The 23,870-nt window shown below is 44.8% G+C and overlaps 1 protein-coding gene across 2 annotated transcripts in view; it reads right to left on the reverse strand.

Moving 5' to 3' along the window:
• Positions 1-13,495: 13,495 nt before the first annotated feature.
• LOC143766825 (uncharacterized) overlaps positions 13,496-23,870 on the reverse strand; it is a 159,717-nt gene continuing 149,342 nt past the window's right edge. The window contains exons 2-7 of one of the 2 annotated variants that reach the window (XM_077254799.1): positions 19,802-19,951; positions 19,493-19,672; positions 19,295-19,418; positions 19,114-19,211; positions 18,825-18,915; positions 13,496-16,289 (exon numbers count right to left, since the gene is read on the reverse strand). In XM_077254799.1, coding sequence (XP_077110914.1) covers positions 14,770-16,289; positions 18,825-18,915; positions 19,114-19,211; positions 19,295-19,418; positions 19,493-19,672; positions 19,802-19,879 — 2,091 coding nt within the window. In that variant the 5' untranslated portion in view covers positions 19,880-19,951 and the 3' untranslated portion in view covers positions 13,496-14,769. The remainder of the gene's footprint in view (positions 16,290-18,824; positions 18,916-19,113; positions 19,212-19,294; positions 19,419-19,492; positions 19,673-19,801; positions 19,952-23,870) is intronic. The other variant, XM_077254800.1, reaches the window with a different exon arrangement.

The following is a 23,870-nucleotide window of genomic DNA, read 5'->3' on the forward strand; positions in this document are numbered from 1 at the left end:
TTATATTCTAGGTTCTTCAAAGTAGCCACCTTTTGCTTTGATGACTGCTTTGCACACTCTTGGCATTCTCTTGATGAGCTTCAAGAGGTAGTCACTGGGAATGGTTTTCACTTCACAGGTGTGCCCTATCAGGTTTAATAAGTGGGATTTCTTGCCTTATAAATGGGGTTGGGACCATCAGTTGTGTTGTGCAGAAGTCTGGTGGATACACAGCTGATAGTCCTACTGAATAGACTGTTAGAATTTGTATTACGGCAAAAAAAAGCAGCTAAGTAAAGAAAAAAAGAGTAGCCATCATTACTTTAAGAAATGAAGGTCAGTTAGTCCGAAAAATTTGGAAAACTTTGAAAGTGTCACCAAGTGCAGTTGCAAAAACCATCCAACGCTACAAAGAAACTGGCTCACATGAGGACCGCCCCATTAAAGGAAGACCAAGAGTCACCTCTGCTTCTGAGGATAAGTTTATCTGAGTCACCAGCCTCAGAAATCACAGGTTAACAGCAGCTCAGATTAGAGACCAGGTCAATGTCACACACAGTTCTAGCAGCAGACACATCTCTACAACAGCTGCTAAGAGGAGAATTTGTACAGGAGGCCTTCATGGTAAAATAGCTGCTAGGAAACCACTGCTAAGGACAGGCAACAAGCAGAAGAGACTTATTTGGGCTAAAGAACACAAGGAAAGGACACTAGACCAGTGGAAATCTGTGCTTTGGTCTGATGAGTCCAAATTTGAGATCTTTGGTTCCAACCACCGTGTCTTTGTGCGATGCAAAAAAAGTGAACAGATGGATTCTACATGGTACTACTACTGGTTCCCACCGTGAAGTATGGAGATGGAGGTGTGATGGTGTGAGGGTGCTTTGCTGGTGACACTGTTGGGGTTTTATGGTTTTATTCAAAATTGAAGGCATACTGAACCAGCATGGCTACCACAGCATCTTGCAGCGGCATGCTATTCCATCCGGTTTGCGGTTGGACCATCATTTATTTTTCAACAGGACAATAATAATAATAATAATAATAATAACAATAATTTTGTATTTATATTGCGCCAACATATTCCGCAGCACTTTCCAATTAAGCGGGGACATGTACAGACAATATATTCAATACAAGTTAAGACAATTTAAACAGTGACATTAGGAGTGAGGTCCCTGCTCGCAAGTTTACAATCTACAAGGAAATGGGGGGGACACAATAGGTGAAAAGTGCTTGTTATTTCAGGTCTGGCAATTCTAATAAATAGGGATTTTCATATAAATCTGCTTGGTCTGGTCATCAGCCTGTGTTTTTAAGTGCAATAGTCAAGTATCAAGTGCAGTTATCATGTGCATGGAGGGTGTGGAGACAGATGAATAGTAGGGTGCAGATTCAGAATAATATTTGGAAGGAGAAAACAGGGCAAAGCTAGTTTACTGAGTAGTCGATGTGGTAGGCTTGTTTGAAGAGATGGGTTTTCAAAGCGCGCTTGAACAGGTCGAGGCTAGGTATCAGTCTGATCGTCTGGGGAAGTGCATTCCAGAGAGCTGGCGCAGCACGAGAAAAGTCTTGGAGATGGAGGTGTGAGGTTCTGATTACGGGGGATGCTAGTCTTAGGTCATTAGTAAAAGGGAGGGCACATGTAGGGCGATAGACAGAGATGAGAGAGGAGATATAAGGCGGTGCAGAACTGTGGAGGGCTTTGTGGGTGAGAGAGATGAGTTTATATTGGACCCTGTAGCGAATGGGTAGCCAGTGTAATGACTGGCACAAGAAGGAGGCATCGGTGAAACGGCTGGACAGAAATATGACTCTGGCTGCCGCATTCAAGATGGATTGGAGAGGAGAAAGTTTGGTAAGAGGGAGACCGATCAGAAGAGAGTTGCAGTAGTCTAGACGAGAATGAATAAGAGCGACAGTAAGAATCTTAGCAGTTTCAAAGGTGAGAAAAGGTCGGATTCTGGAGATGTTTTTAAGATGCAGGTGACAAGAGCGAGTGAGTGATCGGATATAGGGAGTAAATGAAAGTTCGGTGTCGAATATTACCCCAAGACAGCGGGCATGCTGCTTGGGAGTTATGGTTGAACCCTCCAGGGTAATTTTGATGTTCGGTAGAGTGAGGTTAGTAGAAGGGAGAAACACAAGAAGTTCCGTTTTGGAGAGATTTATTTTCATATAGAGGGAGGACATGATGTTAGAGACAGCAGACAGACAACCCTTGGTATTTTGAATTACGGTTGGGGTGATGTCAGGGAAAAAGTGTATAATTGGGTGTCATCAGCATAGAGATGATACTGGAACCCAAATCTGCTGATTGTTTGTCCAATAGGGGCCTTGTATAGAGAGAAGAGGAGGGGGCCTAGGACTGAGCCCTGCGGAACCCCGATAGTAAGGGGACAAGGAGAGGAAGAGGAGCCGACAAAAGATACAGTGAAGGAGCGGTCAGAGAGGTAGGAGGAGAACCAGGAGAGGGCTGTGTCCTTGAGGTCTATGGAGCGGAGCATAGTGAGAAGGAGCTGGTGATCCACAGTGTCAAATGCGGCAGAGAGGTCCAGGAGAATCAGCCGAGAGCAATGACCTTTGGATAGAGCTGTTATTAGATCATTAGAGACTTTAGTGAGGGCAGTTTCACTGGAGTGTAAAGAGCAGAAACCAGATTGTAAGGGCTCGAGAAGAGAGTTATCCAAAAGATAGCGGATTAGATGGGAGTGGACCAAGCGTTCCAGGAGTTTAGAGACGAAAGAAAAGGTTAGAGACAGGTCTGTAGTTAGCAGTGCAGTTCTGGTCCTGGGATGGCTTTTTAACTAAAGGGGTTATGTTGGCATGTTTAAATGAGGAGGGAAAGATACCTGAAGAGAGAGGTTAAATATTTTAGTCAGGTGAGTGGTGATCACTGGTGAGAGAGAGAATTCAGGAGATGTGAAGGAATGGGGTCACAGTTGCAGTTTGTAGGCCAAGCAGAAGTGAGGAGCTTGGAAACTTCTTCTGAAACAGGCTCAAAGATGTCTAGTGAGCTTGGGGTGTGGCAGGGAAGGGGATCCAGGCACTGAGGAGATTGGGCTGAGATATCCTGATGGATGTGGTTAATTTTCTCTAGGAAATAAGTGGCCAGATGCTCACCACTGAGGTTGGTGATGGGGGCCTGTACTTTAGGTTTCAGGAGGGAGTTTAAGGTTTCAAAAAGTCGTTTTGGGTTGTTGGATAGTGAGGTGATGAGGGTGCTGAAGTAGGATTGTTTGGCCCGATAAAGGGCAGAGTTATGTTTTGAGCATGAACTTATAGTGGATGAAGTCTTATGCTAAGAGAGATTTTCTCCACTGCCGCTCTGCACATCTTGAGCAACGCTGAAGAAAGCGTGTTTGCATAGTGTGCCAGGGCTGCCATTGTCTGTGTCGGGTTTTTCTGCATGTAGAAGGTGCTGCTTCATCTAGGGCATTCTTCAGTGTATTATTGAAGTGTGACAATGCTAAGTCTGGACAGGAGAGGGAGGAGATGGGGGCTAAAGATGTGTGGAGGTTGTCCATAAGCTGCTGGGTATTAATGGTATGTGTATTCCGATAAGTGTGGTAAGTGGAGGTGTCCTGGGTGAGGAGACAATTCTTGACAGAGAAGGAAAGAAGGTTGTGGTCCGAGAGCGGGAGAGGAGAGTTAGTAAAGTTGGGCAGCGATCCAGGACGGGAGAAAACCAGGTCCAGAGTTTTCCCGTCCTCATGCGTAGGAGAATTAGTAAACTGTGAGAGGCCGAATGAAGAAGTTAGAGAAAGATGAGAAGCAGATTGGGAGAGGGGATCATTGATGGGGATGTTAAAGTCTCCCATGGTGAGGGTGGGGATGTCACAGGATAGAAAGTGAGTAAGCCAGGTGGCAAAGAGGCCTAGAAACAGGCAGAAGGAGCCTGGAGGGCAATGAACAACCGCCTCTCTCAAGGAGAAGGGCTTAATGAGTCTGATGGTGTGGACTTCAAAGGAAGGAAGTGTAAGTGAGGGAACCGGGGGGGGGGGGGATGACCTGGAAAGCACATTGTGATGAAAGGAGCAAACCAACATCACCCTGTCTGTTCTCAGGTCTGGCGGTATGTGAAAATTTCAGCCCATCAAACGAGAGAGCGGCGGTGGTGTCTGAGTGCTGGATCCAGGTTTCTGTAATAGCCAGAAGGTTAAGGGAATTAGAGGAAAAGATCATGAATGTAAGTTAATTTGTTTGTTACACACAGACCGTGCATTCCAGAGAGCACAGTGGAAAGCGATAGGAGAAGGCATGCACTGAATGTTAATCAGATTAGCAGGGTTCCTATATGCAGCTGGAGGAGAGGAATGTATGCTGGTGGAGGGAGGCCCAGGGTTGGGGGAGATGTCTCCTGCAACTAGTAGAAGAAAAAAAAACAGAAAGAGCAGGTGGTGGGATGATTTGTATGAACGTTTTGAGTGCTGCATGGAGGTCGTGGCTGGTTTGGAGTGGGTAAGAAATGTCAGTAGAGCCTCAGAGTTATACATGGGAGAGGGGAGAGGGGAGAAGGGAGGGGTGGATATAGAGAGAGTGAAGGGAAAAGAAAAAATTCATTCCAGCACCATGTTGATAAAATCCAGGCTTTAAACTTTATTGTGCCAATATAAAAGCAGTGGAGACAAGCTCTTCTAGTACACGCCAGGACACAAACAGCGATGCGTTTCGATCTACGGATCTTTATCAAAGCTATACATACAAAGTTGTGCGCTCAGTATATACACCCCTATGACCAATCCAAACCAAATGAATGGTCACATGATCAAACACAAGGTCCTTAAAATGTGAATACATCACAAATACATAAACCAAAAATCAAAATGTAACAATACCAATAAAATTGTACAATAATGATACATAATAAATATATATATATATATATATATATATAGTATATACCTGTGTGTCCTCTCCCCTGTATACAGTATATACCTGTGTGTCGTCTCCAGGTTGCCTCCGTCTGTACACGGTGGAGGCGCAGTGTCCCCGCAGCACAGAGCATTTCAGTAATACGATTTAGTAAGACATTGTATAGAAGGAGTCATATAGAGCAACATTAGTTGTAGCTGTATAAATAGGTATACAGTGAACCCGGCATTGTCAGGGTGACGCTGTTACACCGAGTAAAATGGATCCTGGGTTGGAGAAATCTGTCTTGTGTTTCTTTCTTTAATCTGTAGTTGAAGTTAACGAGATGTTTCATGCCAGACAAAGAAGTTCCTGATTCTGGGCCCCCTGCAGTCTGTGGCAGAGGGTGGTCTGTGTCGGCACATTAATAAATTGTGTTATTTCCAGCTTTACAGAAGGACGATGACACCATAGAAATGAGAAGAATAGGCCTCAGTTACCACAACTGTCTACAAGTTAAACTGTTGCTCATAGCAGCCAATCACAGCTCACCTTTCATCTTCTAAACAGCTCTGGTGAAATGAAAGATGCTTAGTGATTGGTTGCTATGGGTAACACAGGCAGCGTAAGCTATTGTTGTCAAGAAGATGTGCCTATGAAATAGATATATTAGATATTATACGGGGCTTTGCGTGTGGAGTGAGTGTGGCTATGCGGAGTGGGCGAGGCTATGTGGAATGGTCGGGGCTTCATACACACATATATGTATGTATACATGATTGATTACCACTTGTCTCTAACAACAATCCCCTTTAACCCCTTTACAACAGCCGTAAATGTACGCCGATGTCAGACTCCCTCCCTTTGATGTGGACTCCAGCGCTGAGCCACATCTTTTCTCGCACATGTCAGCAAGCGCGCCAGAAATCCCGCTCATCAGTGATCCCGTCACATGATCGCGGCTCACAGATGGGTTGGCATGACAACCAGAGGTCTCCAGCATAAGTCTATGGTTCCGGAAACACATGGGCTACTTGCACAATGAACAAGTCTGTAGGAACCTGTTCACACACCACCAAGAAACTTGAAGACACAAAAGAGCAGTGAGGACAAAAATACTCGGTTGTAAAAAAATCACAGTAATAAGCAAGTGCTAAGTCAAAAGATGGAAAAAACAGGGTATTTAGTTGATGGTTTTTTGCAAAAAATGTATACTAAGCTGCTCCACCAATCGCCAAGGTATACCCATATAGAGCAGTCCTACCTAATGTATATAATCCCTCTCTGATGTATTTAAAAACCTGATAATCTGTATAGTACCTGTATAAGCAGGGTTCAGAGAGGGAATTTTCATGTGGACATGCTGGATGGAACAGCTTTGACGCAAATGACCCAAAAGAAGTGGTGGACCTTGGCGATTGGTGGAGCAGCTTAGTATACATCTTTTTGCAAAAAAACGTATCAACTAAATACCCTGTTTTTTCCATCTTTTAACTTAGCACTTGCTTATTACTGTGATTTTTTTTTACAACAGAGTATTTTTGACCTCACTGTGCTCTTTTGTGTCTATAAGTCTATGGTTGTCACTGCCGGATTGCTATGAGCGCTGCCCGCTAGCCGAAAATGCATGCACCAGGGATCGTCTCACCGAACTCCCGCTCTCCTTTTAACATGGGCAAAACGATAATCAGGCAACACAGGTTGAGGGTAAAACAGGGTGGCAATGCTTTATTGTACCACAAAACAGGCAGATAACACATAGAACAGTCCCAGCAAACATCCCAAGATGGTGCACATTAGAGTCTCGCACTTCCGCTGACTCGCCAGGATAATAGCAGCTGTGACTACAGATCTTCCAGGGTCGCTACCCCACCTGTGGCATGCACAGAGAGGAGGTAACTACAAGCGTAGGAAGATGACAGTCCACTGAGTCCATAAAGGTACAAGGCCAGTTGATCTGAGAATCACAACCTGGCTTCTCCAAACGTATTCATGGTTCAGCGATGGTCTATGGAACAGATCTGTATTCTTCCAACTGAGGCTGAAAACCCCTAGGTTGTTACATATAGAGTGATAGCTCCGTGTCCCTCGTAATGGAGCCATGATGTAAAATGGCTGCTGTCCTTTCTCTGGTCCTTTTGAGATATATGGATGTCTTGGCAGAATCGCTCTGGCTGTTTCTCTCAGTATCTTTATACAGAGGCATGTAACCTATTTTTAGACTAAACAAGTGGCCCTCATTCAGTACGGTGGCGCAGTGGTTAGCACTGCAGCCTTGCAGCGCTGGAGTCCTGCGTTCAATCCCCACCAAGGACAACATCTGCAAAGAGTTTGTATGTTCTCTCCGTGTTTGCGTGGGTTTCGTCCCACATTCCAAAGACATACTGATAGGGAATTTAGATTGTGAGCCCCATCGGGGACAATGATGATAATGTGTACAAACTGTAAAGCGCTGCGGAATGTTAGCGCTATATAAAAATAAAGATTATTATTATTATTTACATAAAGGGTAAGAATGCAGACGAGATCAAATAGCATTACTTGATTATTTAAACTATCTGCATAGCTTTTCCCTCTCTGCTTTAGAAGTCAACAAACTGGCTCAATAAAACAATGCATAATTAGCATAACAGCAAACATCGCTAGTGATCAAGGATAAAGCCCCCGTCACACTAAGCGAGGTCGCTAGCGAGATCGCTGCTGAGTCACAGGTTTTGTGACGCAGCAGCTACCTCAGTAGCGATCTCGCTATGTTTGACACGTAGCAGCGACCAGGCCCCTCTGTGAGATCGCTGGTCGTGTCGGAATGGCCTGGACCTTTTTTTGATCGTTGAGGTCCCGCTGACATTGCTGAATCGGTGTGTGTGACACGGATTCAGCGATGTCTTCACTGGTAACCAGGGTAAACATCGGGTTACTAAGAGCAGGGCCGCGCTTAGTAACCCGATGTTAACCCTGGTTACCATCGTAAATGTAAAAAAAAAAAAAAAAACACCATATACTCACATTCCGGTGTCCGTCAGGTCCCTTGCCGTCTGCTTCCCGCACTGACTGACTGCCGGCCGTAAAGTGAAAGTACAGCACAGCGGTGTCACCGCTCTGCTGTTAGGGCCGGCGCTCAGTCAGTGCAGGAAGCGGACGCCGGGGGACGCGAAGGTGAGTATGTAGTGTTTGTTTTTTTACATTTTACACTGGTAACCAGGGTAAACATCGGGTTACTAAGCGCGGCCCTGCGCTTAGCAACCGGATGTTTACCCTGGTTACCCGGGGACCTCGGCATCGTTGGTCGCTGGAGAGCTGTCTGTGTGACAGCTCCCCAGCGACCACACAGCGACTAAACAGCGACGCTGCAGCGATTGGCATCGTTGTCTGTATCGCTGCAGCGTCGCTAAGTGTGACGGGGACTTAAGCCACAATAAAAGTCAATATTCCAGGCTTAGGCCATGTGCACACGTTCAGGATTTTTCGCTATAAAAACGTGAAAAAAAAGCTAACATATGCCTCCTATTATTTACAGGGTATTCCGCATTTTTTGTGCAAATGTTGCATTTTTTTCCGCGAAAAAAATCGCATCACGGAAAAAAAAGCAACATGTTCATTAAAATTGCGGAATTGCGGGGATTCCGCACACCTAGGAGTGCATTGATCTGCATACTTTCCACATGGGGCTGGGAAGTAAGCAGATTATGTGCGGTTGGTACCCAGGGTGGAGGAGAGGAGACTCTCCTCCACAGACTGGGCACCATATAATTGGTCAAAAAAAAAAGAATTAAAATAAAAAATAGTCATATACTCACCTTCGATGGCCCCGGAGTGTTCCCACCTCTCACCGCTGCATGCTGCCGCTTCCGTTCCTATAGATGGTGTGAAGGACCTGCGATGACGTCGCTGTCTTGTGATTGGTCGCGTGACCGCTCACGCGACCAATCACAAGCCGCGACATCATCGAAGGTCCTGAACCACACCGGCATCTATAGGAACGGAAGCCGCTGAGGACAATGGCTGTCTGCAGAGGGTGAGTATAACCATTTTTTTATTATTTTTAAACATTCTATATTTTACTATAGATGCTGCATAAGCAGCATCTATAGTAAAAAGTTGGTCACACTTGTCAAACAGTATGTTTGACAAGTGTGACCAACCTGTCAGTCAGTTTTCCAAGCGATGCTACAGATCGCTTGGAAAACTTTAGCATTCTGCAAGCTAATTTCGCTTGCAGAATGCTAAAAAAAAAAAATGCGAGAAAAACGGAAAAAAAACGCAAAAAAAATTGCAGATTTCTTGCAGAAAATTTCCGGTTTTCTTCAGGAAATTTCTGCAAGAAATCCGGACGTGTGCACATACCCTTACACTAACAAAAGTCTGTTTTCTTGACCAACCAGAAATCAACACTTGAAAACACCAAGGTTACTTACCGGTAGCCGGTTTTTCCGGAGCCCATGACAGCACACCTGAGAGAGGGATCCGCCCAGTCAGGACAGGAAACCTACTGAAATAAAAGGGCGGTACCTCTCCCTCGCTTCAGTTGGTTTTCAGAGCATGAGAGGCCCCCTTGGTTAGTACATGGTAATCCATTACCACATCATAATTATAACAAAATACACCCAGCTAAAAAGTGCACACCAAAGGGTTAAAAAAGAAGGGAGGGAATATACAGGTGCTGTCATGGGCTCCGGAAAAACCGGCTACCAGTAAGTAACCTTGGTGTTTTCCCGTCTCCCATGACAGCACACCTGAGAGATTTTTGGAGAAAGAACCACCTTAGGGAGGGACCACCGCTTGTAGCACCCTTCTATTAAAGGTAAGGTCAGACGAGGAGGATAGATCTAGCCGGTAGTGTCTAAAGAAGGTAGACGGAGAGGACCAGGTAGCGGCCTTACAAATTTGATCTATCGATACCTCTGCTTTTTCTGCCCAGGAAGTAGCCACGGCCCTGGTGGAGTGAGCCTTGATGCCATCAGGCATCGGGTTGCCACAGGAAGCATAGGATAAGGAAATAGCCTCCCTAATCCATCTAGCAACAGTACCCTTGGATACCCCATATCCCTTCCAACTACCCTGGAAGGCTACAAATAGGGATTTATCCTTCCTCCACTGACTAGTCAAGGATATGTACTGCACAATAGTTCTCCTCACATCCAGTGTATGAAATTTTGCTTCCCCTGGGTTTCTAGGATTATTACAAAAGGAGGGCAACACGATTTCTTGACTTCTATGGAATTTAAGTACAAATTTTGGAAGGTATGCCGGATCTGGTCTGAGTACTACTCTGTCATCAAAAATTTGCGTGTAAGGAGGGGAGACGGACAGGGCCTGTAAGTCACTCACTCTACGGGCTGATGTTAACGCTACCAGGAGCACCGTTTTAAGAGTATTTTTAACGATGATTCCTGCAGGGGTTCAAATGGACTGTTGGTTAGAGCATCTAACACCAGATTTAAATCCCACGGGGGAACTCTCTGAATTTCTACTGGTCTAGACCTACTACAGGATTTAATAAAGCGGGACACCCATCTATTGGAGGCAAGATTGCAATTATATAAGGCTCCTAATGCCGAAACTTGGACCTTAAGCGTATTAGTTGCCAACCCCAGTTGTAAACCTGCTTGTAAAAATTCTAAGATGGTACCCACAGGAGCCTTATCCCCCAAAGGTTGCCCCGAGAAATCCAGAAATTTTTTCCACGTTCTACCATAAATTCTCGATGTTACTGGTTTTCTACCTTTTAATAAGGTGGAGACTAACCCCGGCGAAAACCCCCGCCTACTCAGTAATGCCTTCTCAAATTCCAGGCTGCAAGATGGAAGCCCTTCACTTGAGAGTGGCATATTGGGCCCTGGGTTAGCAGGTCCGGAATCTCTGGTAGAATCCACAGATCGGTTATAGACATTTGTCTCAGGAGGGAGAACCAAGGTCTTTTCGGCCAAAATGGAGCAATCAAGATTACCTTCGCTTGCTTCATTCTGATCTTTCTCACTACTGCTGAAATCATCGCTATCGGTGGAAACACATAAGCGAGACTGAAATCCCATTGTATTTGCAGGGCATCTACCGCGAAGGGATTCTCCCTCGGGTCTAACGAACAGAAACTGTCTACCTTCCTGTTGTTTAGAGTGGCAAATAAGTCTATTACAGGTATGCCCCAGGCCTGCACTATCTGTTGAAACACCCAGGGATTTAAAGACCACTCCCCCTGCCTCAGTGTCTTGCGGCTTAGGAAGTCTGCTCTCGTATTCTCGACTCCCCTTATGTGGAGAGCCGAGAGGGATAGCAGGTGGCGCTCTGCTAGTGGTAGGAGGACAGACACTGACTTCATTAGAGAAGGGGATCTCGTCCCCCCTTGGTGGTTGATATATGCCACCACTGCGCGATTGTCTGACATGACTCTGGTATGGTGACCTTGAAGGATGGGAAGGAAGTGTTTCACAGCTCTTTCTACGGCCCATAATTCTCTTAAATTTGATGCCTGCTGGGATTCTAGATGGGACCAGGATCCCTGAATTGAGAGAGTTCCTAAATGCGCCCCCCATCCTGTACCGCTTGCGTCTGTGGTGATGACCCGTTCTACCGGAGTTACCCACTGGACCCCCGACGCCAAATGATCTCTTATGGCCCACCATTTTAGGGAATCTGTTACCTCCAAAGAAAGACACAGCTTGCCCTCTAAACGCCCTTTTAACCATCTTTGCGCAGATAGGACCTCCCACTGCAATAGTCTTAGATGGAACTGAGCCCATCTTACTGCGGGTATACAGGACGTTAGAGAGCCCAGCAAGGACATTGCCTTTCTCAAGGTCATTACAGGGTGTTGAATTGCTGTTTCCACAAGATTTTGAATTTTGACCATCTTGTTTTCTGGTAGGAGACAAAGCTGACGCCTGGAGTCCAGAACCAGGCCTAGAAAGGACTGAATCGGCTCCGGCGTCAACCTTGATTTGGCGAGATTTATTTTCCACCCCAACAATTCTAGTGTCGCCATAACCTCTTTTATTTGCGACAGGCAGTGTGCCGCTGAATTCCCTATTATCAGGAAGTCGTCTAGATACGGAACTAATACCACATTCCGAGAGCGGAGGAAGGACATGACCTCTGACATCAGCTTGGTAAAAATTCTTGGCGCTATTGCCAGGCCGAATGGGAGGGCAGCGTACTGATAGTGCCTGAGACAACCTTGGACATAAACTGCAACCCTTAGGAATTTTTGAAAGTCTCGATGAATTGGGACGTGATAATAGGCGTCCTTTAAATCGATAGCTGCCATGAAGCATTGTGGGAACAAGAGTTTTATCGCTGTATTAACAGACTCCATTCTGAAGGAACAGTTTACTACCGATTGGTTGAGATTTTTTAAATTGACGATAGTTCTTAGTGACCCGTCTTAGGAATCCATCCGCTTTTTTATCTAACGGGTCCCTTAATACACCAGAGTCTTCTAAGGGAAGGGATAGCTTTTTAGAAGATTTAGCTACTGCGCCATCAATTTTAGGCACTTTATCCCAAGTCTCTGAATCCTTCTCCTCAAAGGGGTAACGTCTTTTAGAAGCCGAGGGTAGATTACCCGATTTCTCCGGCTTTTTCCATTCTTTCTCTATAAGGGCCTTTACTTTGGAGTTAACAGGAAAGGTACGTTTTCTCTTTTCCTCCAGCCCCCCGAACATAATGTCCTCCAGGAATGTGGCTGTTCTCATCCTTTAGGCCCATTGAAGCTCTAACTGCTTTAACCAGCTTGTCCATGTTCTCGGTAAGAAAGCACGGACGGCCCCCAACATCACTATCTGAAGAGGAGCCAGAGGACCTAGAGGAGGAGGAGCAGGGAGACAATGGTTCCACCTGACATTCCTCATCAGACTGAGAAACCTCGAATACAGAAACTGGTTCTGGGTCTCTACTACCCTTTTCTTAAGGGCTGCTTTAACAGAGCCTTCTACTTCTGCTCTAATTATTGCCCTAAGACTAGAGGCAAAGTCAGGGGTTTCTTCCTGGATGGTCTTTTGGATACAATCTATGCAAAGACTTTTCTGCCACTGGACTGCCAACGGAGCTCTACACAGGGCACATTCCTTATTCTTTGTCTTGGAGCTAGCCTTCCTCGGCGCCTGCCAAGTAAACAGAAAATGTAGCCCATTACCACCAGGGTGACATTCACGAAGATCACTCACCACCCGCTGACCACAAACGGTACCGGATTCCGAGGCGGACTAGGAGCACGGGGAATGTTCCTCCTGGAGGTAGAAGAATCCTGAGACGACCGACCAGGACGATTGCCACTCCTTCCACTCGAGCGGCTATCCATTTTAGTACGCTGGTGGGCAGGTGTATCACCTGAAAGGGGCTCTTGCTGCTGCTGCTGTAAAGGCTGCTGCTGCTGAAGCTCCATACGATCCTCCATCTCTGGAATAGCTGAATGGAAATGAGCGTCGTTTCGGCGTTGTTTTACCCTTAATAAAGGGTCCTCTCCGTGCTCTCCACCTCTTCCGGTGACCATTTAGCTCCTTTTCTCCCCCTGAACACCGCCGGGAAGCCCGCAGCGTTACCGGCGTTCTTTTCCATGGGCGCCGCCATCTTGGATCCGGCGCGCCGGTCTGACGTCACGCGGGCATGCCCACTCCCAGCGTACCTTGTGCGCAACGTCAGCTGCGTGCCCGGAAGTCGCCCAGCTGAGGGGGAGAGACAGAGACCGGCCCCAGGAGTCCGGACTGTACTGTACCGGACTGACGCCCACACGTGCGCAAGAGCCCAAAGGGATCTGCGAACGGCGCTACCGCTCCTGAAGGCCGACATACAGGCGCCCTGCCTGCGCTTCCAGTGCCGGGACAGGAGCGGGTAAGTGGATCTTCTATAAAAAAAAAAAAACGCCGTCTTTCAGCACAAGGGTTCCCATCAGGACAGGAAACCCAACTGAAGCGAGGGAGAGGTACCGCCCTTTTATTTCAGTAGGTTTCCTGTCCTGACTGGGCGGATCCCTCTCTCAGGTGTGCTGTCATGGGAGACGGGAAAACCAATGTGAAAACCAACATACAGATAACATTATATTATTCTTCATTTGCTAAAAATAGTTTTCTGGTTAATTAAGATACAATGCTGTATGTTGCTGGGTCGTGTCACACTGGGCCAGTCACTCCGTGACATTTTCATACTAAATAATGGCACAGATCCTCCATACATTATGGTTGCACATATCCCTAGTCTTTATAACGATATTGACCTCATTCCTTGACAGCATGGCCATTAGAAGCTGCTATTGATCTTTGGAGCAGGTAAGTTTTCCCTGAGTGGTACATATTGGGCCATTTGAAAACGGAGTTTAGCCTAGGACAGTTTGCACTACTAATTAACAGCTGTTACAATACCAAACTAGGGCAGTCACTATAGGATAAAAACACAAGAATTATACTGTATTTTTCACATACTATCTATTCCTGACACTGCAGTGGCTTATAAACTTACAAAGTATACAGTTTGAGGTCTGGGATCTGCCAATATGTGGCTGGTTTTCTGACTGTTTCGGATAACATGATACATGGTTAATTTTTTTTGTCTAATATTCCTTAAATATAGGTCAATATTAAATAGTATCCTGATGAGTCGCCTTTTGTGAGGACGATGAAACCCGTAGAAATGAGAGGCTTGGAGTGTGTGTGTATACGTCACCTCACTATATACTGAACTGTGGGGTATATGTTTTTTCTATTAGTCACCTACTGACTAACCTCCAGAGAGTGAATTATGAGTATAGTTTTACATTTGGAAGTAATAAAGTTCAGTTTTATCCTTTTTTTCAGCGAACACGAGGAATGACACAAGAGACAACCCATTTAAGAAGATTCAATTTTGGTTAAAACTATGCCAAAATTATGAACATAAAAAAGGCTTCTCCCCTATGTGATGTCTCTGATGTTTATTAACAGTTGATTTCCAAGTAAAGTATTTCCCACCTTAAGAAAATGAAAAAGGGTTCTCTGTGTGACTGCTCTGATGCCTAACAAGAAGCGCTTTCCTGTTAAAACATATCCCACATTCTGAACAGGAAAAAGGCTTCTCCCCTGTGTGAGTTCTATGGTGCCTAACTAAATCTGATTTCTGGTTAAAACATTTCCCACATTCTGAACAGGAAAAAGGCTTCTCCTCTGTGTGAATTCTCTGGTGACTAACAAGATTCCATTTCTGGTTAAAACTTTTCCCACATTCTGAACAGGAAAAAGGCTTCTCCCCTGTGTGAGTTCTATGGTGCCTAACCAAACCTGATTTCAGGTTAAAATATTTCCCACATTCTGAACAGGAAAAAGGCTTCTCCTCTTTGTGAGTTCTCTGGTGACTAACAAGATTCCATTTCTGGTTAAAACATTTCCCACATTCTGAACAGTAAAAAGGCTTCTCTTTGTGAGTTATCTGGTGACTAACAAGATTCCATTTCTGGTTAAAACATTTCCCACATTCTAAACAGGAAAAAGGCTTCTCCCCTGTGTGAATTCTATGGTGCCTAACCAAATCTGATTTCAAGTTAAAACATTTCCCACATTCTGAACAGGAAAAAGGTTTCACCCCTGTGTGAATTCTATGGTGAGTAACAAGCAGTGATTTAAGTGTAAAACATTTCCCACATTCTGAACAGGAAAAAGGCTTCTCCTCTTTGTGACTGCTCTGATGTCTAACAAGATGACGTTTCTGGTTAAAACATTTCCCACATTCTGAACAGGAAAAAGGTTTCACCCCTGTGTGAATTCTATGGTGAGTAACAAGCAGTGATTTAAGTCTAAAACATTTCCCACATTCTGAACAGGAAAAAGGCTTCTCCCCTGTGTGAATTCTGTGGTGAGTAACAAGCAGTGATTTAAGTCTAAAACATTTCCCACATTCTGAACAGGAAAAAGGCTTCTCTTTGTGAGTTCTCTGGTGACTAACAAGACTCCATTTCTGGTTAAAACATTTCCCACATTCTGAACAGGTAAAAGGTTTCTCCCGTGTGTGGATTCTTTGATGGCTATCAAGATTTATTTTCCATTTAAAACATTTCCCACATTCTGAACAGGAAAAAGGCTTCTCCCCTGTGTGAGTTCTATGGTGATTAACCAAATCTAATTTCCGGGTAAAACATTTCCCACATTCTGAACAGGAAAAAGGCTTCTCTCCTGTGTGAGTTCTATGGTGATTAACCAAATCTGATTTCCGGTTAAAACATTTCCCACATTCTGAACAGGAAAATGACTTATTTGCTTTAGAAGCAGATTGTTTTTTAATGCCTCGTTTATGACTTTGATTTTCCTTAGTAGTTCGCAATGAATCAGAAGATGGGACCTGTTTCATAGGACCAGATGACAGGTCTTTGCTGTGAATGGATGATGATATATCTGGAGTAACAGCAATCCCTTCAGTTTTATCTTGTAGGATCTCAAGATCATCAGATTTAAAAACTGAAGATGTCAACTGTCCCTCTGATCTCCTGGTACAGTCACCTGCTAAGATTAAAAAAAACAAAAACATTTTTTTAATAAAATATCCTTGAGTTTTATATTTTTGAACATTTCAACTTAAACCATCCATAAAAATGGCAAGCTATGTAAAAACTTTATTTACTTACTTTATTTATCACACATACACGAGATACGTCCGAGTCTCGCAGGTGAAAACCCAGCTCTGGCGCCGGCACTCCGGAGCGGAGCGTTCAGCCGCACAGCAACACATGGAGCCGCACGCTCCGCTCTAGAGTGCCGGCGCCAGATCTGGGCTTTCACCTGCGAGACTCGGACGTATCTCGCATATGTGTGATCCCGGGCCTAATAGAAAACCTTGTTGGATGAACCAGTAGTGTGTGGTGTTGAACTGTTTGTTCATTCTGCCTCCCAAATATTGAATAAAAAGAATCAATGTTATGTAGGCAAAAATAATACCAATTCTCATCTCACAAAAAACAAGTCCCCTGTCAAGTCCATCATCGATCAATGGATAAACAGAGGTATATAGCACGGAGAGTCTCCCAATAATTAAAATGTAACTTTTAATCACCAAAATAAAATGGACAAACTAACATGACACAATTAACACATGTGAATAAGGTGCACGTGCAAACCAGTGCTCACGATAAAAATTGGTTTGATCTCAAACCAATTTAGATCAAACCAATTTTTATCTTGAGCACTGGTTTGCACGAGCACCTTATTCACATGTGTTAATTGTCATGCTAGTTTGTCCATTTTATCTTAGTGACGTTTTAATTATTGGGAGACTCTCCGTGCTATAATCTACTGATATCCCTGAGGGTATTGTATAGGTGTGACCCATCGCACACTTTTGCTAGCTTTGAAAAACAGGTTCCCACACTATTAGTAGCTCAAAGGCTGTTGAAAAGCAACAGTTTCTATAAACCAATCCAGCAAAATCTGCTCTCACTTCTGAGTCTTGCAGTGTGCTCAAACAACATTTAGGATCCCTGTATTTAGCAATATTATAGTGAGAAGAATCCACTTACTCTGCGGTGTGTGTCTCCTGGAGCACAATCTGGGCACTATATGCTGGGTAATACAATGGCAAATGTGTAATTTTCACATCCACTTTGTGCTAATTTCCAGAAAGTGGATGTGGATTCAAAATATTCACTCCTCCTACACACGTGGTCAAAATTGTTGGTACCCCTCGTTTAATGACAGAAAACCCCACAATGGTCACAGAAATAACTTGAATCTGACAAAAGTAATAAATCAAAAATCTATGAAATGAACAAATAAAAGTCAGACATTGCTTTTCAACCATGCTTCCACAGAATTTAAGAAAAAATAAAACTCAGGAAATTGGCCTGGACAGAAATGATGGTACCCTTAACTTAACCGCTTTGTGACTGCCAACGGTAGATAAACTTCAGAGCTGCACAAAGCCCTGCTAGCGCCAACATTTATCTGCCGTTTGTCTACGGTCAGCAGTTTTGTGCTCATCGGGACCCTCACGTACCTTATAACGCGGGGATTCTGGCGCACAACACATCCTGTGACCCCCAACCTCATTGAGACTTGATTGGTTAAGGTCGTGATGACATCAGCGTCACATCAGCCAATGAGCCAAATCACTAGGAAAGTGTGTTGTAGCAATTAACTTTCCAGGGCGATCTGCCTCATAATAATGCTGTTTCTCCTCAAATCTCCTGTCAGTGAGAGATTAGAGGAGAATCAGTGTTACAAGTGCTGCTGGTAACAGCTGTGTCAGTCAGCGATCTTGTTATAAAGTAAAAAAAAACAGATAAGGCAGGTTAGGGTTAGGGCTATATTTAGGGTTAGTGTTGGGGCTAAAGTTAGGGTTTATTCTAAAGTTAGGGTTACGCTAAAGAATTAAGCTTTTCTCAATTGTCTCCCCAATAATTTGGTCACGTCAGTGTTTTCTATTTCCGAAAAAAAACAAATAAAATGGCCCATCAGTATTATAGTGCAGAAGAGGCTTATGCACTTTTATGTTATGACAGCGAAGATAGCGCAGTGCCGGATGGGGATGTGGATTTCGAGGGCTTTAGGAGCAGCGACAGTGATAGCTCAGAAATGAGCAGTGATCCTGGTCCATCCTCACACACAAGGACCAGTACAAAAAGAAGGACAAATAGCGCTTCTGGGAAGTGTCTGCAACTCAGGGAACAATGCCCAGTACTAGCGCTGTCCCTAGTGCTCGTGAGTTGGCGCACACCAATGTCCAAAGGGCTTTGCCTCTTGATGTAGCATTTCCCAGATGGGAGGCTTCGGATTCGGCTACTCCATTCATCCCTAATTTTATTGCCATTCCTGGTATAAATGTGGAGGTGGAAAATTTTGGACCAATCAATTTTTTTTAATTTGTTTGACAGATAGCTTGCTAGAGCATATTGTCCTACAAACAAATTCATGTGTGTCCCTATTCATCAGCCAGAATCCATGGCAATCATGGTAATACGGCCGGACTACACCACCGATAAAGCAGCCACAGCCGGTGACTGAGAAGAATCTGTGACCTCTCCACATTTAGTGGTTACTACTCACCTGGGTGGTCATATGTGGGAATCTCCTCTTTACACCACTCATCATCCCTCACATATGTCTCTCTAGTATTAATGTGGGTCAGATCTTCACCCTGAAACAAATACTGTAAAAGTCACCGACAGATGTAAACGTCACATCTATGATCAGCTCTAATCCTGCCATCTCCACCGTTCTTATTCCACAAGTATAAAACATATAATACTGGTGGGTAAAACAAGACTGAGCCCAAGACCTTCACCGGCGTCTACACATCATAGGGGAGATCTCCTGACACCTTCTCTCCATCTACCTGATGATCCTGAGGAGCACTGGGTTCTTCTTGGTTACAGTCCTGTGGAAGAAGAGGACGGGGACATCTCTCTGGTGTTGTCCTCTTACTGGATAGATCTGGAGGAAACACATACAGGGACTGAATTCATTCTTTACATACAGATAATTATAGGCCGTGTGTGTTTAGTCCTGTCTATTACCTGGAGATGTGAGGGGCTGGGGAACCTCCATTATGACATTCTTGTACAGATCTCTGTGTCCTTCTAAATACTCCCACTCATCCATGGAGAAATAGACAGCGACATCCTGACACCTTACAGGAACCTGACACATACAATGATATCGTCATCCCCCCGATCCCTTCATAGTGTTACTGTATAATGTCCCAGCAGTGTCACCTCTCCAGTCAGCAGCTCAATCATCTTGTAGGTGAGTTCTAGGATCTTCTGGTCATTGATGTCCTCATGGATCAGGGGGTGAGGTGGAGGCCCCGTGATTGGGCTCAGGGGTCTTCCCCATCCCTCAGACACAGGGTCCTGACAGTGATCACTAGAGGTCTTCTTCACCACTATGTAATCCTGGTAATGGAGAGACACATTAATAAATCTGACTACAGACACTTCCAGAGTCCTCACCTCTCCAGTTCTGTCCATCAGTTATTTCCATAGATAAGAATGATGTAATGTGACGTCATCAGAATCTCTCACCTCTCCAGTAAGCCGGAAGAGGATCTCTAGGGTGAGGTGTAATATCCTCTCCGCCATCTTGTCTCTGTCCATATCCATCTTTGATGGGTAAATCAGGAAAATTTTCTTTTGTAGAAGATCTTCACTGAGAGGATCCAATATTGTAGAGACCTGAATGAGAAGATGAGCCGATGGAACATCATAAGAATCCTGTGTAATAATACAATTACTGGAGATAATAAGGGAAACATATGAGGAGATTTATTATTTTACAGTAGTTTCCTTCTTTACATATACTAATAAAACCTATATATTTAGGCCACAGACAACAAGCAGTTTCTTCCTCGGAGTCGGCAGCTGAATACATTTCTCATAGACTCATCTTCCATAACGCTAATTCTCGTCTCATTTACCGACCCTGGAATCGACATTAGCAATACTGCAGGAGATATTCATTACACGCGACATGAGAAATAACTACTTCATGATGAGGACGACATCTTCATCTTCTACTACGGCTCTAGAGACATATGTGGCCAGAGTCGGTCACTGACTCCATCAACGCCGGCGTCTATATGAAGGTTTCCCGTCTTCCCCGCACTGTAATCTTCTATCACGTTAGATCTCAGCTCTGATTCACACACAGAAGTTTGAGGCTTTAATAAAAGCTTTTTTGTTTCCACAATCAACGCGGACAGAAATGATCTGATCCCAAAGTCTCCATGTACAGTGATTTATGGGGTTTATTTCTGGCCTTAGGCTTTCCTATATTACAGGAAAAACACCAGAGAGAAAAACAGATATTGAAATGTTTCTAAAGAAAATTGGCTCCAACAATTCATGTAAAAAGAAAAAAAAACATGGAAAAAGCAGAAGACACATTTTATAATTTTTAACTTGTTAAGCATTTATTAAAAAGAAATTAATCTTTTTGTGCCCCAGAACATAGATGTGCACCGCAGGGACGGCACAGATGAGGCTTCAATAAAAACGCTGGCAGTTTAACCACTTGCTGCTGTGAAAAGCAAACATGGCATCTAAGAAGGTGACAGAGTTTGGCTGAATGCCCCCAAGTACTGGATACTATGGGGCGGCCTAGTTATTACGATACTTACATGCCTAATAATGGTGTCTGGGCTGCAATGTATGAAGGTCTATTAGCCCGGGCCAGAGGCAGCGTCCAATAAGTTACCTTTTAACGCTCCCATACACAGACTAAAGTTACATGAAATCACTGATTTCGGGGGTTTGGGCGACTATATAATGTACTTGGGGGCCTCCCGACAGATGATGTCAGGGCAGAGAAGGATCTGACATCCTGAATTTCAGAGGATAAACCGTTTGTTCTTCCTGTAGATAATCCTCCACTTGGCCCTGGCTTCACTGATTGGTCACGCTCGGCCAGCCGCGAACAATCAGCAACAGGTGCAGTCTGGCCGCGAATTGACGCGGAATTTGAACCACGCTTCGCTAATTGGTCGCGCCCGGCAGGCCGACTCCTGTGCATAAATTGCATTATTCTGAAAACTTCATAAATAAACTACATACCGTGTTTTCCGGCCTATAAGATGACTGGGCGTATAAGATGACCCCCCAACTTTTCCAGTTAAAATATAAAATCTTCTTAAAAGTCGGGGGTCTTCTTATACGCCGTATGTCGTCTTATAGGGCCGGTGACTAATGTGCTTTTTGGGGGGGGAGTGGTCCTGATGACGAAGAGGGGGCATCTCACAGGAAAGTGTGAGTAGAGTATCCCCCATTACCTCATTGTAGCTGCAGTGTGGGGTGCTGGGGAGCGGCGGCGGCCACCGCCCCACAGCACAGCACCCATGCGGCACAAAGAGGAGCAGCAGCTGCCGCCTCTCCCCAGCACAGAGACCCCATGCTGCAGCTACAATGAGGTAAGGGGGATACTCCACTCACACTTTCCTGTGAGACGCCCCCTCTTCGTCATCGGGACCACTCCCCCCCCACCCACCATATACACATTGGTGTCTGCACTCGGCGTACAAGACGGCACCCGGCGTATAAGACGACCCCCGAATTTTAAGAAGATTTTCAGGGGTTAAAAAGTAGTCTTATGCGCCAGAAAATACAGTACATATTCTAGAATACCCGATGCATTAGAATCGGGCCACAATCTAGTCTTCAATAATTGCACAAGTTTATGTTGATATTTTGGACACTTTTCTTATCCCATCAATTGAAGATGTTTGGGGATGATGAAATCATTTTTCAAGATGATAATGCATCCTGCCATAGAGCAAAAACTGTGAAAACATTCCTTGAAAAAAGACACATAAGGTCAATGTCATGGCCTCCAAATAGTCCGGATCTCAATCCAATTGAAAATCTTTGGTAGAAGTTGAAGAAAATGGTCCATGACAAGGCTCCAACCTGCAAAGCTGATCTGGCAACAGCAACCAGAGAAAGCTGGATCCAAATTGATGAAGAGTCCTACGTGACACTCATTAAGCCCATTCCTCAGAGACTGCAAGCTGGAATAAAAGCCAGAGGTGGTGCAACAAAATACTAGTGATGTGTTGGAGGTTTTTTTTATTTGCTTTTCATGATTCTATAATTTTTTCCTCAGAATTGAGTGACTCCATAATTTTTCCCCTATGCTTGGTTAAAAAAGTAACCATTACCGACTACAACATTTTTTGTTCTTGGTTTCTTTTAGTGTTTCTTAAAGCCAGAAAGTTGACATTTAACATGACGTTAGTTTTGTGCCATGTCTGTGATCTGCTTTTTTTTCTTCAAAATCAAACTGAATGAACATCCTCCAAGGCTGGTGATTCCATAATTTTTGCCAGGGGTTGTATATAAAGCTGAATATGTGTGTGTGTGTGTGTGTGTATTTGGATGTTGCTGCTTTCCTTGCCTCCTCATCATGGTTACCATATCCCTGTGGGATGCCGAGGTACTTGTAGTACGTCTGTACATCTGCTATCTGCCCTGCTGGTAATTCCACTCAATTAGTCTTGACTACCTTGCCTCTCTTTATTACCAACCGGCTGCACTTCTGCAGTCTGAAGAACGTCCCGATGTCTTCACTGAAGATCCTTGTCAGGTGGATCAGTGAATTGATGTCTCGTTCGTTTTTTGCATAAAGCTTGATACCTTCCATATAAAGGAGGTGGCTGATGGTGCTTCTACTCTTGAACTTGTATCCATAGCCAGACTCAGTAATTATCTGACTGAGGGGGTTCAAGCCTATGCAGAACAGCAATGGGGACAGTACATCACCTTGGTATATGCTGCTATATTTGATAGTCACTTGTGCTAGTTGTCTTGAGTTGACTTCCAATGTTGTTCTCCATAGCCCCATTGAGTTTGAGGAAGGTTCTAAATTTCCTGTTCACATTGTACAGTGCCAAGCATTCACAGATCCATGTGTGTGGCATTGAGTCATAGGCTATCCTGTAGTCAATCCAGGCTGTGCCGAGATTGGTCTGTCTGGATCTTGAGTCTTGAGCGACTGCTCTATCTACTAGGAGCTGGTGCTAAGAGCCTCTGGTGTCAGTCCCAATGCCTTTCTGAGCTGGATTCATGTACTGGTTCATATGGTTGTGTAGCTTGGTGGCTATGATGCCTGACAGAAGTTTCCATGTTGTTGTAAGGCAGGTTATTGGGCGGTAGTTGGATGGAACTGTTCCTTTGTGAGAATCCTTCATGTTCAGCACTGTTCTTCCTTTTGTTAGCCAAGCTGGGTGGTGGCCTGCTTCCAGCAGTTAGTTACCGTATTTTACGCTTTGTAAGACGCACTTTATTTCCCCCAAATTTGGGGGGGAAATGTGGGTGCGTCTAACAAAGCGGATATACCGCTTACCATTACAGGCTGGGATGAGGGGGTGTCCGCCGCTGCTACCGCCCGCCGCCGCTGTCGCCCGCCGCCGCTGTCACCCGCCGCCACTGCCGGGGTTGTCCGCTGCTGCCCCGGGTGATGCTGGAGGCTCCGGTGCTGCGGGGGGCTCTGGCGACATTTTGTGAAAGACCAGAGCCCCCCGGCAGTTCGTCCATGCGTTCTAGTATGACTAACTCCTGGAAAATGGCCGCCGGAATCTCGGGAGATGAGATTTCAGCACTG

This window comes from Ranitomeya variabilis, chromosome 4, assembly GCF_051348905.1.
Source record: "Ranitomeya variabilis isolate aRanVar5 chromosome 4, aRanVar5.hap1, whole genome shotgun sequence".
Classification (NCBI taxonomy): domain Eukaryota; kingdom Metazoa; phylum Chordata; class Amphibia; order Anura; family Dendrobatidae; genus Ranitomeya; species Ranitomeya variabilis.